Genomic DNA, 16,152 nt, shown 5'->3' with positions numbered 1-16,152 from the left:
CATTATTGTGTGTATGTATCATAATCTATTGAAGAGATGGACAAATGAAATTGGACTGCAATACATGCAGTACAATTTCACCCTACATTTTCTGGTACAATTACAGACTTTTCTGGCTTCACACATTATAGTACAGTACAACTTGAGAAATTGACAATACCAAAAATGACTACATTTTTCCTACAATCATGTAAATGGAAACTGTTCTAAATTAAAAGGCAAAAATGTCCATCAAACAACCAAAAAACAAAAAACAGTTCAACGACTTGGTCCATATTGAAAATTTACATGTAATTAATCAGTATTAAAATCATTTGTTTGATTGCAGATAATAACACGACAACAAACTACCATCACTCTACATACAACACTACTCTGTACTATGTAAATGAAACAATAGACACTCAAAGATATCCTCTAAGAACAAGACACAGTATACAACTGATGTACTGTTTACAGTTAGCTCTCAAGTACAACATTTCATAAGATTTAAAAATATCACAGTTATTTTCATCGACTGTGGACATGCGATGGCAAAAATAGGGCTACGGTGTACATTGTACACCCAGCGGTTCTTGCATTTTTAATACTGTGAAGGCACTGCACTTTGACAACTTACATTATACTCATGAATGCATACTTGTGAGCACAAAACAACAAACAAAGTTATGCCACTTCTGTACTATAAATGTACTAAATAACACAAGTTTGGTTTCATTGTTTGATCAGAGTAAATATGCATCTTAGAGGACCAACTGTATACAATCAGTTTCATTTTGTTTTAGTTTTGTTTTTGTTTTTCTGTGATTTTTATTTGCAATCTGCAAATATAACACACGGCATACGGTATATTTTGTTCAATGGCATCATTTCCTGGCCAATGGTTGTACTGTGTAGTCCAAACGAGGCATCAATTTTTTTGATCACACATACATGTATTCCAAGGTTGCACAGTAATCCATTTCTCTACTGGTCTGATCTACTGTTTAAGCAGTAGGTACCAAGTTTTTTTTCCATTTTTTGCTGCTCCATTTCTGAAAAAAGTTACTGGCCTGACAGTGGTTGTTATTGGTCACGGACCGTCAGACCAGTAATAGCATGCAGCCAGCAGCCTTGCATATTGACTTTACTTCAAGGTACTGGGGGGGGGGGGGGGGGGGTGTTTTACGCAGTTGAACTTAATCTAAGATTGCCTAAAAGTAAAAATTATGGTATGCCACTGGTTTTCCTGTTCAATTTCATTAGACTAATCACCACCTACTTCTAATTATAATCATTGATTTTCATAAAATATTAAATTCCATTGCTATCTATTTCATCTTGTATTATCACTGGCTACATGAAAAAAAGTCTCTAAAATCTTCTCTTTCATGTAGAAAGTTGAGCAACATTGAAGACACACACTGCATACCAAACGTTTTATAGTCAAGTTCGACTTAAATTATTTGTGAAACACCCCACTGATGAGACATCTGCTACAACTGTACTTCCTGTAAGACTGAGAGTGTGAAGTATAGCTTGTAAGCAAATAATCAATGCTGGTGAAGGTGATGGGACAAACTATCACTTCCGAGGCAATCTGGATGTATCTTTCCAAAGCGCAGCTGAGAAAAGATAACATACACATTCAGATCGCCGAGGAAGTGATAGTTTGTCTCATTGCCTAAAACTAAAAGTTGATTATTTGCTTTATATTCCACATCTTCTAGGGTCCTAAATTCCCATTTTATTCCACATCTGAAACCGTTGAAGCCGTCTTTAGGTATCCTTAGGGCTTAGGCTACGTGTGCGCATAGATGACAAAACAATGAATTTGCTGCGCGCACTGCGCGGCGCCGAAGTGAAAGTGCCTTGCACTGTGTACTATCAAGTGACCTAGGTCACATGATAGTCCACAGGTGCAATGCACTTTTATTTCGCGCGTACTCATCTTGCGTTAGGACTGTGTGGACTGTGTGGAGATCAGCGAAACAAAAGGGACTATCAACATAGAGTGTAACGAACTTTTCTTCTCAGGTGATGTGATGGGCAAAACTACGCTTCATCACGTGATCAGCTCTGGACCAATTCTATTGCAACATTCTTAGTATGTGGAATATTAATACACAAATAGTGAATGGTCACGAGTGCAATGGTATGAGATTTCGCACAAAGTGAAAGATACATGTAGAGGCGCTGTATTCAACGAGGCGAAGCCGAGTTGAATAGTGCGCCTCATCTTCCACCGAGTGCGAAATCTCGTTCCATTGCACGAGTAAAGACCATACACTATTTGTTTTATACAACACCTCAAACATCAACGGATTTGGTACTCATAGATTCTTGAATTTAGCACAGAAATGGCAACCATTTTTCGTGAAAGACAAATGAGTAGCCTCACAGTCGCAGTCACCGTGTGGTGTACATGTATGTACATGTGTACATACGTATGCGAAACGAAGTTGTTTACACAAAATGAGTGACAAAAGTATGTGCTTGTCAGCGCGCTTGTAATTGTTGAGTGCGCGTGGCACATGTTTGTTTATTGTGACATCAGAGAGCGTGCAATAGAACATTGGTCGAACCAAAATTGCACGCTGAGACAGCCAGAGCGTGCAATACTAGAACCTTTCACTAAATGTCACGTGATGGACAATCGACCAATCGGATAGCTACATTCTAAATAGGTGTTGTATAAAATATGATTAACCAAAAGCAGCATTAAAATGTACCGGTATCAGGATAATCAACTGCATACCATCCACTCCAGCATTGTGGTATGCAGCTGTTGTTGATCTTGATTATCGGGTTTTTCAGTACTGGGTACTATTTGGACACCTCACGCCTAAAATCCCCAGAAGTGTAAATTACCATTAGAACAAAATAGCTCTAACGTTACATCTAACGTTAGACTCTAAAATGCAAAACCACGCACTGCATGTGTTTGAAATAGATCGAAAACGAAGTTGCTCTAAAACTGTAAGTGTAAGTTCTGTAATTTATACAAAGACGATCTACGTTTAATGTCCAGTCTTCTGTAGGATCTAGAAAAGATAAGTCAGTCTAGTCTGTTCTTTGAATAAATTGACAAATAAGCGAGAGCATAACATATCTAAACTTAGCTGCTAACTGAAATTTTGTAGACGTGTCGTGACCGCTTCGCTTCCGTGAGCTTCCCGAGGAGACAGCCAGCTGCAGCAGCTAGTCGCAACGCCAACGCGGTAGCGGTCTGTCCGTTTCGCCAGCCGCAGCGGCTTTGCGCGTCGCAAGAATCGACTGCTGGAACAACAGATAATGGTGGTGACTGCACTGGTGATTGCAGTGCGATCGATTCGAAGCCGACACACTTAAACAAATTCCAAGTAGCACCACAAAATTCAGCGTTATTAGGTTCAAGCTGAAGTAAGTAAAACATTAAATAAATACTCCTGTTTGAACATGTCGATGTTACAACGGTTTCAAAAAGGCTCACCTGTTTGATTCTTCCGCCATTTTCACACGAACACAGCACGAGAAATATTCCCCACGATAAAAATGTAAAGCGTGTGTAGTAATTCTACGCAACCGCCGAAATGAAGTAAGCGACTATTTTCTTTCAAACAACACTGCTTGCCGAGATCAGCAGTGTATCTTGTACCGTGTACAATCTGCACCATTTTTTCTTCAATAACAGTGGCGGATCCAAGGGGAGCGTACAGGGCGCGCCCCCCTTTATCTTATAATTAAAACAAAAGAAATAAAAAGAAACAAAAATGGGGAGGTAGTGCGTGCGACCACGACCCCCTTTAGTCAGCCTTTAGATTTGTAAAGGCGCCCCCTCTTTACGGAATTCATGAATCCGCCCCTGTTTACGAGATTTGATATTGTCAGTCCTTTGTCTGAAATTTCACTCTTTCTTTACATGTTTTTAGGGGATGGGGAGGAAGCAGACCGAATGGCGTGTTGGTGACGTCACATCATTTTCACGATTCTCAACAAGGGAAAATATCTAGACCGTTATTGTCGTTTTCATTTGGCAGAATGAATGAATGAATGAATGAATTGATAATGATGATGATGATGATGATGATGATGATAATAATAATAATAATAATAATAATAATAATAATAATAATAATAATAATAATAATAATAATAATAATAACGATAATAATAATAATTATAATGATGATGATAACAATAATAATGAGAATATAGTAATGATAATGATAACAGTAATAATAATGATAATACTAGTAAAACGGAGAAGAAGAAGAAGAAAGAAGATGATGACTCACTAAGACGCTAGTGAAAGGAGGATTAATGATGCTATGCAGAATTAAAGATTCAAAAGAGGAGCGGAGAAAATGGAAAGAGATCGATGGGAAGAAGAAGAATGAAGATCAATGGGAAGAAAACATAAAGAAAGAAAGAAAAAAAAGGAAGGAAGAAGGTGTAGATTCACGCTTGCAGTTTCACTCTTCACCTTCTACGCCTAATAAGTATAGACCTAGTCCATTTTTTTTTTTATTTAGCACCCATCAATTGTATGTATTTGTATTATTCGAAAGGGGGTAACTGATATCATAATTGCTGCCATTTTTACAAGAATTTTTTCTTCGCCATTTTAAAAGCAATCAAAAGAAATCTACCTATTCAAGCAGAGTTTAAAATCCGAACTTCGATTTATACATACACTCATTAACGGACAATGCATAAAATCAATGGACCCCGTTAACTTCTTTGCAAAGCTCATTGTCAAAACATACGTTACAGTTGTGTTGATATTTATCTAAATATCATTGTTTAACGTGCGATATGGTTACATCTCGAAACATAAAGTGTATAGCTTATGTGCCTGATCGTGTGGTTTAATATTTTTCGAAAGAGAGAGACAGAGAGAACGAGAGGAAGAGTTGAGTTGAGTTGAGTTTTATTTATTTAACCACGGTAAAACGCCTGCTATCAGCTAAAAGCTGTTTTTCAGCAAGGATAACAAAACAAAACATAGAAATCATACAATGAAGAGAATACAAATAAAGGCCATAATCATTACAAACGAACGCCAAAAAAAAAAATAGTGAAAAAAGTCACAACGTATGCAAAATGAAACATTAAAAGTATATACAATGAACACAAAAGATCAAAATGAGAATTGAGGAAAATAATTATACAGAAATACACAAAGGTTTGAAAACTTGACAATGATAATTCACAGTGCAAACAGATTTAGCATTAAAAAATAACAGACGACCTTTTAACAAAAGGGGGGGGGGTCAAATGAATTGACAGACCTGTTCTGTGAGCAGATTTTTGATTATACAAAATCAACACTTCGCCTTGGATATAAATTGAATATAAATTGTTTCAGTCATACAAATCTTTTCTTTATTTCTGTATAAATAAGACAGAAAATTGTACAAGGTACAAGTATAATACAAGCTTGTGTGATATGCGTGAAAGAAAACACTGCACTGTAAATAGCGCTGTTGTGAAATATCTTTTTGTACATCAATAGGTATATTACACGATTATTACAAGACTAGCAGCACCCGTGGAAATCCACGGGTCTGAGGGGTTTTATCTTTTTTCTCATAATACGATTTTGCACATTTTTATTGAAGAAATAAAAAGAAAAGTCTTCTCATTCTTTCGTTAATTGTGCTGTCTTCTAAATGACCACCCTTCCCAGAAATTTTATAATGCATTTTTGTAGTATATGCGCGGCGATACGGTCCATTGGTAGGGATCATTCCCGCCACTACTTGCTTTTATTATAGAACTTGAGTTTCGAGGGGTTATTTGCACCCGTTGAAGTCCAACAGTTGTCTTCTTGCCCCTCACCCATCCCCCCCCCCCACGCACACACACATTTCCACCTCCGCAGGGCAAAAAACAAAAACATTCAGGGAAAAATTACCAAAAACGCAAATGAGATTCCCCGAAAGTTCTGCCCACAGGTTGTTCCCGTCGAAACGGGAAGATATTAACACTATGACTTTGATTACCCCCTGCTCTTGCATCCACGCGGGCACCCGCGGGAATCCACGGCTGGTCTCAAGGCCTCGGTTTGTTTTGTGTTTTTTTTTTCATGTTTCTTATCCCCACGTTATGAGAGAAAAATAAGATATTTTCGTCTTCATAATTTTGCTCCCTCCTTTTTGTTTTTAATCAGCAAAACTTGGCTTGATATATCATATAGAACTACATCTGCTTCAGACTGTACATTATCATAATCAATATCAGGCCTACAATTATTGCTCCTATTATAGTTACTATTATATTAGTATTATCATTATCATTATTATTATTATTATTATCATTATTATTATTGTTATTATTTGGGGAGGGGGAGATCATAGTCATCAGGTCTAATAGCCACCCGTGGGAGTAGGGTCTCACGACCTCGTATTTTTTTCTTTAATATTTTTCCCATGTTATGGAAGAAAGAAGAATATATACATCACTGCATTCGTCTTCATTTGCTCCCTCTTTTTTTTTGTCACCAAAACTTGGTTTGATAGACCATAGAACCACACATTCTATTTCCACTTGCAATTTTAAAAATAGGCGGTCGGCAAAGCGAGGTTTTCCTCTACGTCCGCTCATCTTATGAATATGTATGATTACAGCAGCTCTGCAGTAAACGAATGGACACAGCTGCGAGTGTAATCTGATATGGAAGGGTACGATCGGCAAATATATTTAGCCGCGTCCTAAACAGTCTGCGTACAATGACATCGGACTTGAGAGCAAACGGCGAGCAAACTAAATGACGTACCTGAGCTGCATATAGTATTCTGCAGTTGTGCAAAATACAATTACATAACAACGTTCGTTGTTTTCATTTGGGGACGCCAATAATGGTGAACTGTACGTAAATGCCCTTGTAGTCCATATCATCACGCACACACAGATTCGTGTAACCATCGTCAATACATTCAGTACACGTAACAGGCGGAGGCAAAGGTACATCACAGAACTATACACACAGTGTAGAGTGTGTAGAGTTCTGCGAGGTACATTGTGTGTGTGCGTGCGCGTCCGCCGGAAGATGTCAGAGATTTCGCTGCACCATCATCTTTAGTATCTCCCAGTGTCTCTGCAAGCTAAAAGATGGAAGATCGAGAAAGCAGGAGGCCAGCGCAGGTACCGTGAATATTGAAACGCTCGGCTCTTTCGTCACGCACAAAAATGCATTATGCATATTGCTAATTAATTTTTCTTTTTCGTCCTCGACGTCGACACGGAGGCGGAGAGGGGACGAAACCCGCGCCATTCGATGTAGGATACTCTCCTGCGGCCGACGGCACCGGTCGCAGCTGCCCGGAGCCCACGGCTCGGGAGGAGATAGACAAACCAGCAACGCCGAAATAAAACAGGAAATACATAAGGCCGCGACAACAACAACAACTTCGAGTATTATAGTATAGGACTAGCAGCACCCGTGGAAATCCACGGGTCTGAGGGGTTTTATTTTTTTTTTCTCATAATACGATTTTGCACATTTTTATTGAAGAAATAAAAAGAAAAGTCTTCTCATTCTTTCGTTAATTGTACTGTCTTCTAAATGACCACCCTTCCCAGAAATTTTATAATACATTTTTGTAGTATATGCCTGGCGATCCGGTCCATTGGTAGGGATCATTCCCGCCACTACTTGCTCTTATTATAGAACTTGAGTTTCGAGGGGTTATTTGCACCCGTTGAAGTCCAACAGTTGTCTTGTTGCCCCTCACCCCTCCCCCCCCCCCTCACGCACACACACATTTCCACCTCCGCAGGGCAAAAAACAAAAACATTCAGGGAAAAATTACCAAAAACGCAAATGAGATTCCCCGAAAGTTCTGCCCACAGGTTGTTCCCGTTGAAACGGGAAGATATTAACACTATGACTTTGATTACCCCCTGCTCTTGCATCCACGCGGGCACCCGCGGGAATCCACGGCTGGTCTCAAGGCCTCGGTTTGTTATGTGTGTTTTTTTTTTTCATGTTTCTTTTCCCCACGTTATGAGAGAAAAATAAGATATTTTCGTCTTCATAATTTTGCTCCCTCCTTGTTGTTTTTAATCACCAAAACTTGGCTTGATATATCATATTAATATAGAACTACATCTGCTTCAGATTGTACATTATCATAATTAATATTAGGCCCACAATTATTGCTCCTATTATTGTTATTATTATATCATTATTATCATTATCCTTATTATTATTATTATTATTATTATTATTATTAATTTTATCATCATTGTTATTATTTGGGGAGGGGGAGATCATAGTCATCAGGTTTAATAGGCACCCGTGGGAGTAGGTTCTCACGACCTCGTATTTTTTTCTTTAATATTTTTCCCATGTTATGGAAGAAAGAAGAATATATACATCACTGCCTTCGTCTTCATTTGCTCCCTCTTTTTTTTTGTCACCAAAACTTGGTTTGATAGACCATAGAACCACACATTCTATTTCCACTTGCAATTTTAAAAATAGGCGGTCGGCAAAGCGAGGTTTTCCTCTACGTCCGCTCATCTTATGAATATGTATGATTACAGCAGCTCTGCAGTAAACGAATGGACACAGCTGCGCGTGTAATCTGATATGTAAGGGTACGATCGGCAAATATATTTAGCCGCGTCCTAAACAGTTGGCGTACAATGACACCGGACTTGAGAGCAAACGGCGAGCAAACTAAATGACGTACCTGAGCTGCATATAGTATTCTGCAGTTGTGCAAAATACAATTACATAACCAACGTTCGTTGTTTTCATTTGGGGACGCCAATAATGGCGAACTGTACGTAAATGCCCTTGTAGTCCATATCACGCACACACAGATTCGTGTAACCATCGTCAATACATTCAGTACACGTAACAGGCGGAGGCAAAGGTACATCACAGAACTATATACACACAGTGTAGAGTGTGTATAGAGTTCTGTGAGGTCAAAGAGATTAATCTCTTTGTGCGAGGTACATTGTGTGTGTGCGTGCGCGTCCGCCGGAAGATGTCAGAGATTTCGCTGCACCATCATCTTTAGTATCCCCCAGTGTCTCTGCAAGCTAAAAGATGGAATATCGAGAAAGCAGGAGGCCAGCGCAGGTTCCGTGAATATTGAAACGCTCGGCTCTTTCGTCACGCACAAAAATGCATTATGCATATAGCTAATTAATTTTTCTTTTTCGTCCTCGACGTCGACACGGAGGCGGAGAGGGGACGAAACCCACGCCATTCGATGTAGGATACTCTCCTGCGGCCGACGGCACCGGTCGCAACTGCCCGGAGCCGACGGCTCGGGAGGAGATAGAGAAACCAGCAACGCCGAAATAAAACAGGAAATACATAAGGCCGCGACAACAACAACAACTTCGAGTATTATAGTATAGGATACATGTACGTTGTTATAAGCTACAGAAGCTACGTGCGACTTCCCAGGTAAAAGAGTATACGAGACTTAGTGTGTCATGAACATATGGGAAAAATCGTAAAGTATAGATTACATCACTAGTTTATTTCCTTGTTTCTTTTTTTTCTCGCGTAATATGCACTGTTTTCAATGCTATTATAGTTCTTAGATTTCCGTATTATCCGAAAGTGCCACATAGGGTTAGATTTCTACACCATGAATATAGGATTCATTGGTTTCATGCCGTGACCACGACAGAGAACTCAAGCACGTCTTAGGCTGCGTTTATCAACTCCTTTTCTCGGCAGAAACAGGTTATCCCAACAGCTTTCAAGGAATTTTTACGAGTTGATAAACGCAAAGCTGTTTTGAAAGCCCTTTATGAAAGCCTTATACGAAAGGGTGCGTTTATCAACTCTCTTTTCTCGGCAGAAACAGGTTATCCAAACAGCTTTCAAGGAATTTTTACGAGTTGATAAACGCAAAGCTGTTTTGAAAGCCCTTTATGAAAGCCTTATACGAAAGGGTGCGTTTATCAACTCTCTTTTCTCGGCAGAAACAGGTTATCCAAACAGCTTTCAAGGAATTTTTATGAGTTGATAAACGCAAAGCTGTTTTGAAAGCCCTTTGGGAAAGCCTTTTCGAAAGCCCTAAATTTGTGGCGATCTAAACAGGCTTCCTAAACAGGTTTTCAGAAACCTGTTTGTAAAAGCCTTTAGGAAGTTGATAAACGCAAAGCTGTTTTGAAACGGCTTTGTAGTCTTGTACTTCAGTACTTGTACTTCTCCTTGGGTCGAATAGCGCAATGCAGCTGTGCAGTGACAAGCCAGTTAAAAAATCGTGTTCGCAAAGAGAGTTGATAAACGCAACTATTTTGAAAGCCGTTTCTAAAGGGCTTTGGAAAGGGCTATCGAAAGCCGTTTAAACAGGGGAAAGTTGATAAACGCAGCCAAAGTCTCATGCCGCCACTCAGAAATATTAGAAGTATGTGCTAAACTGGAGCTGCCTCACAGATAGGAAGACAATTGATTCATGTGGCATTGCATCATGACTCGTCACTCTCAAAGGAAGATATTATGTCTTATGATGGTAATTGCTTTTCGCCGTCCCTTCTTAGAAAACAAGCGGCACATTAATAGTACAGGCAGTCAGGGCTTTGGAAAGGGCTTTGGAAAGGGCTCTCGAAAGGGCTTTCGAAAGGGCTATCGAAAGGGCTATCGACAGCCGTTTAAACAGGCTTGTGCCGAAAGGGTGGGTTGGGTGGTGGCGCGTCGCGTTAATGGGAACACCACCCTTCGTCCAAAGCCCCCCCCCCCCCCCCGGTTTTGCCGAAAGGGTGCGTTGGGAGCGTTGGGTCGCGTCGCGTTGACTGGAACCCCACCCTTCGTCCAAAGCCCCCCCCCCCCCCCCCCGGTTTTGCCGAAAGGGTGTGTAGCGCCGAAACTTTTAGGGTGGGGGAGGACCTTTCATAAAACACAGATATTAATACGCAGCGGAAGAATTTTTGTTGGGCTTATTGTTATGTATATATATGTACTCTTATGTTAACATACACTAACACTCGAAATATATCCCCACCTTTCGGTCTACGGGAAGGTTTCAAACATGATTATGTACAGTATGCAACAAGTCACATCAACATCACTCAGTCACAACTATACACATTCACACATACAGCATGGTGAAACACTTTCATCTACACTCACCATCATGCATACTATGCTCACCAGTAAGGAGTAATTTAAGTAAATTCACTACCATGACTGCTGATCAATAACTATTAAGACAACTGTCTTTAAAGGAAATATATAGCTTCCTTTAATGATTATAATAAGAAACACATTATGTACAATATGATTTAGTCATGCCAAGGGCATTCCAATCAGACCCTACATGTCTGGATTTAGTTGTCCTGTTTCTCAACGGTTTTATTTCTTATTACAAGTTTAGTCCTAACAATTTAACTAAGTACGAGCCATTGCAAAGATTGAGCAAGTTTTCAGTGCAGACATTTTACTTAAGCCATTGTTTCAGGTCACTGTAGTCGAGTTGACCTGAAATACCAAAAGTTGTGAAGACTGTCAAAAGCTGGGATGCTCAACACATCCTCGCTCTTTGAAGAGCGGGAGCAAAAGAGGGGATTATCAATGATTACTCATATTCAACTTCAAAACATAGTCTATTAAATGAAGCAAAACTTCATGGATCAGACATGAATCAATTAATCTTGAAACGTAGTGTTAAAACAAGAATAATATTCGATACAAAAGCGCATGGAAAATGATATATGACAAGTGCACGATCTGTTCAGTTAAGCTTTACATAAACGCATCGTGAGCCAAATGTGATATGGCAGTCACAGATAGCTGCAGTCTATCTGTCCTGACAATACCTTTTTAATTCAGATAAATCCAAAATAAATGTGACTTTCATTTCAAAGTCATGCTATTGAAGCATCAAACAAAGCACCATGTGCGGCGTATATTAGCAACACTGAACAGATGAACAAATGACCTAATGTACAATTTACCAAAGTGTCAGTCCTTATCATCATAAAAGCAGATGAGCTTAACTCGTAGAATCGATGAAATGTTAAGGCACGTGTTATCAATTGACTTGTTTCAAATACTTGAACTACAGTAAAATCTCATTAATCCTAAATGATATTACTTAAAAGCAATCACACACATCAATAACTACATAAATAGGATTGAGTGCAAATAGCTTACCTGAAGTACCAAAAGTTTGGAAGACTGTCAAAAGCTGGGATGCTCAACACATCCTCGCTCTTTGAAGAGCGGGAGCAAAAGAGGAGGAGGGAAGTTTGAGCCAAAATGATGCAAGTTGAGGTGGACAGTACCACCTTGCTAAATTAGAGGGTGGATACTGTAATCTGAGGGGGGGGGGGTGGTTGTGGAGTCTTCAGGTAAAGCATATTTGCACTACATAGTGTGCTGTTTTACCACATTGTAATTAGCACTTATACACATAACACATGAAACACATTGTCTTAAACTAATAATTGAATACTCTCAAATATCATAATTTCAATATACTCGAATAACTTTTATCCACCTTCATCTGTTGAGATGGAAGAGACCATTTCTCATTACATGACTAACGCTACTTTCTCGAGAAAAGGCAATAGAGAGGGGAAGGGAGAGGAAGTGGTAGGTACAGAGAGTAAGGGGAGACAGAGAGAGAGAGGATTTGGGAACCAAGAGTGGGAGTGGATAAAGCAAGAGAGAGGAGAGAGAGAAAGAAGAGGGCAGTGACGCAAGCTCCTACCAGAAGCTGGTATATATCATGTGCATTACCATGGCAACCACACTGGCTGGACTTCGGAACCTGTCAGCACACAGGTGTGTGTTTAGAGCGGTCCATTACTGACCGGTAGTGATCATAGTGCTTAGGAATGTGAGCTGCTTGCCCACTTTCATTTTGTTGCAGCATCCTGGTCATTCTATATACTAGTTTAAACCATTTAAACTATACAACATGAAACATATCATTCAATGTTGCACCAAACAGGGGCTACAGGTGCATTGGTACTTTTTCTCATGTACTATTAAAAGACGAGTTTTGAATTTATATTTAAACTTCAAACAACCATTTCAAAGAGGCTATCGTCCGGATCTAATATTTAGTTCGTCCAATGTTCATTTGGTCCAATATCCATTTGGTCTAATATCCGTTTCTGTTTTACATTACAGGGCATGGATCATGTGGATAATCAGTGGCTTATCTATATGTAGTCCAGCTGCTGGGGGTGTTGACCTGGCACCATGGGGGAGGGGCGAGGGACCCTAACCTTTACTCTAATCTTATTTCATGTGTATGAACATCTGTTTTCTCCCTCAATGCAGGGTCAGAGGGTAGTCCGTAGTCGTAGAAAAAGTCCCCCCCCCCCCAAAAAAAAAAAAAATAGCCCAGTTGGTCATATAGACGAAACGATGATTGGACCAAATGGTACCTGATCAGACCAGGAGGCTGGCTATTAGACCAAATGACAATAAGATCAATGGTTATTAGACTAAATGGGTGTAGACTAAATTATGATAGACAGAGGCTAGAACAGCTGGGCAATGGACCAAAATTAATGATGTGTACACCAAATTTATATTGCACAAATTTGGTTTTATTTTAGACCATTTGATGATTAGACGAAATGGAATTAGACCGACTCATAATAGACCAAATCGGTAGTTGATGATATAAATTGGTGTTTAGACCAAAAATAGACCAAATGGCTATTATTAGACGAATTGACTGTAGACCAAATAGTAATTAAACCAAATAACAATTAGACCAAACAGTAATTGGACGAAATGATGACTAGACCAACTGGTTATTAGACCAACTGATATTAAACAGTCTATTACCAACGCACCCTTTCGGCAAAACCGGGGGGGGGGGGGGGGGGGGCTTTGGACGAAGGGTGGGGTTCCAGTCAACGCGACGCGACCCAACGCTCCAAACGCACCCTTTCGGCAAAACGGGGGGGGGGGGGGGAGGCTTTGGACGAAGGGTGGTGTTCCCATTAACGCGACGCGCCACCACCAAACCCACCCTTTCGGCACAAGCCAAAATGGCTAAAGTTGATAAACGCAGCCATAGTCGTATGAGCACTCGTTCATGCATCATAATCTATACAGCACCTTGGAACTCGATTGCTCATTGGGTACTCGATCATGATCTTACTATGGACCTACTAACAACACCTTGACGTTCATCGCTCGTTAATTAATTCATGCACCTGTTTCTGTCAAAAGTGTCACAAAATCACGTTAAACATGCTTTCCTGCTTAGATCTTATCATCACCGCCAACAGCCAACCTGGATAAAAACATGACCACGCCTTGAGAAATCTAAAAACTTATTTATACATGCGCAGAAGATAGTAATTTTCTTAAATCAAGAAAAATGTATGTGCAACAGAAATGTATATACATGGGGAAATTATCGCTCAAGTGATTTCATTTGCAAAATAAGCGTACTTTACAAGATTAATTATTTTGGCAGGTTGGTTGTGATTTGTAATCTAATTTTCTCCATTTTTCGCTCATTGTTCCAGAGTAAACATGGACAGTAACCGTAGATGACATAATAACTATGTCCTATCATTAAGCCATGTTACATGCTTGTCCACAAGTGTCCACTTCAGTAACTTTCCATTTTGTGACAGGAAAACTGTCATGTTTCGGGTTTGCTGCTCCTTTTCATTGGTGTTTATACAAAGGCAGTTGAGTCTGAAGGCACCTCAGCAAAATAGGACTGCAATGAGGGAAACGGTTCTTTTGTTAGTGCGATGCACGATTGCACAATCGTCATTGTTCAAACATCTATAAAATAATATACTGATTAAGATGCACATAATCAGGTGGCGGCGGTGATGATGGGATCAAAGAAAGACCTTCCTTTCTAGTTCATGTGTAGTAGGTCCATGATCTTACGATCGACTTGTTTACTCATTTACACATGATTATGCCTGAAATGATATCACATTTCCTTATTATCGTGCAAAACATACCACTCCGCAATTATCGTACAAAACACTACAATAGGCGTTTTCACATCAGCCCGATAAAAATCCAAGCTCGAAATATTTTTCGCAGAAAATAGTCAGCAAAATAGCGCGCTATTTCGAAACATCGGGCTGATGTGAAAACGCCTAATCTATTATGTTCTTCGCACTTGTAAATAATGCAAATGAGTTTGTGTGTCTACATGTTTGCTTTTCCAACATTGTGTAGAAAACTGACTTAAATTTCTCTAACAATTTAGTAACATGAAACGATGAACATGATGAAGTAATGAAATGAGGAAATGATACGATTACCCGATGGAAGGATGAAACGATGAAAATAGAAACGATGAAATGATGAAAAGAGGAATATTAGGGGCCTATATACTGTCCTAATTCATTAGGACAGTATCAGCATCCCTTTGTTTTACTTTGCTTTTTGATGTCTGAGCCATTCCAAAACCGATTTTCAGCTCATAAACTTGAATTTCTCCTTATAGAATAGCATGCTCTGCATTATCATTTTATAAGTGAGTCCTTAGTTTCTGGCAAAAAAAAAAATAATAAATGAATAAAACCCATCCTCATTTCCACCAATATTGCAATACACCACTGTTATTACAGTGTACTTTTATTATTGTAAATCCATTGATAGGCCTACTACCATTACTATCATCATCATCATCACCACCACCACCATCGTCGTCGTCGTCATCATCATCATCATCATCACCATCATCTTCACCATTTGTCATTCAAATTTACTGAAAACGACACGGTTTGTTTATAATACCACAGCATGCCAGTACATACGTTCCGTCGACAACGCCAGAGAGTTCCAGTCTAAACCAAGAGTAGTCGATAACTTCAACCTGGGCACTACATTTCATAAAAGGGTGACCTTCATTCAATAAATGATTTAAAAAACTGATTTTTCTAAAAAGTCCCAAATTATCCGAGAAATATATATATATACTTACTAATTTGCAGTTCTTTTATTATATTTTGACCAGTAGTAAATCTGAATCGCATGTATCGTTTGCTTGCGTCGTTTACACCCCTATAAAAAAATCGACGAAGCCACAATTTCTGACTCTCGACGAGCAATCAAGCGTTTCGTCCCAGGGATCAAAACACGATTAAAAAATCATCAAAACAGAAAATGCCCATAATTATGTATCCCCACACACCCATCCCCGACCCATGCATGTATGCACATTCTACTTACCATTCCTATTTCACAGCTGCCAGAAAAAACGCAGCATA

General features: G+C 39.4%; 1 protein-coding gene across 1 annotated transcript in view; it reads right to left on the bottom strand.

Moving 5' to 3' along the window:
* Nucleotides 1–3,471, bottom strand: part of LOC139741362 (PAS domain-containing serine/threonine-protein kinase-like) — a 42,392-nt gene extending 38,921 nt beyond the window's left edge. Inside the window, exon 1 of the mRNA XM_071651944.1 lies at nt 3,452–3,471. Coding sequence (XP_071508045.1) covers nt 3,452–3,471 — 20 coding nt within the window. The remainder of the gene's footprint in view (nt 1–3,451) is intronic.
* Nucleotides 3,472–16,152: the final 12,681 nt, after the last annotated feature.

The sequence above is a fragment of the Diadema antillarum genome, unplaced genomic scaffold (assembly GCF_040938485.1).
Source record: "Diadema antillarum isolate AM-2024a unplaced genomic scaffold, OU_Dant_1.0 seq00000923_RagTag, whole genome shotgun sequence".
NCBI lineage: Eukaryota > Metazoa > Echinodermata > Echinoidea > Diadematoida > Diadematidae > Diadema > Diadema antillarum.
This window is presented reverse-complemented; position numbering and strand designations above follow the sequence as displayed.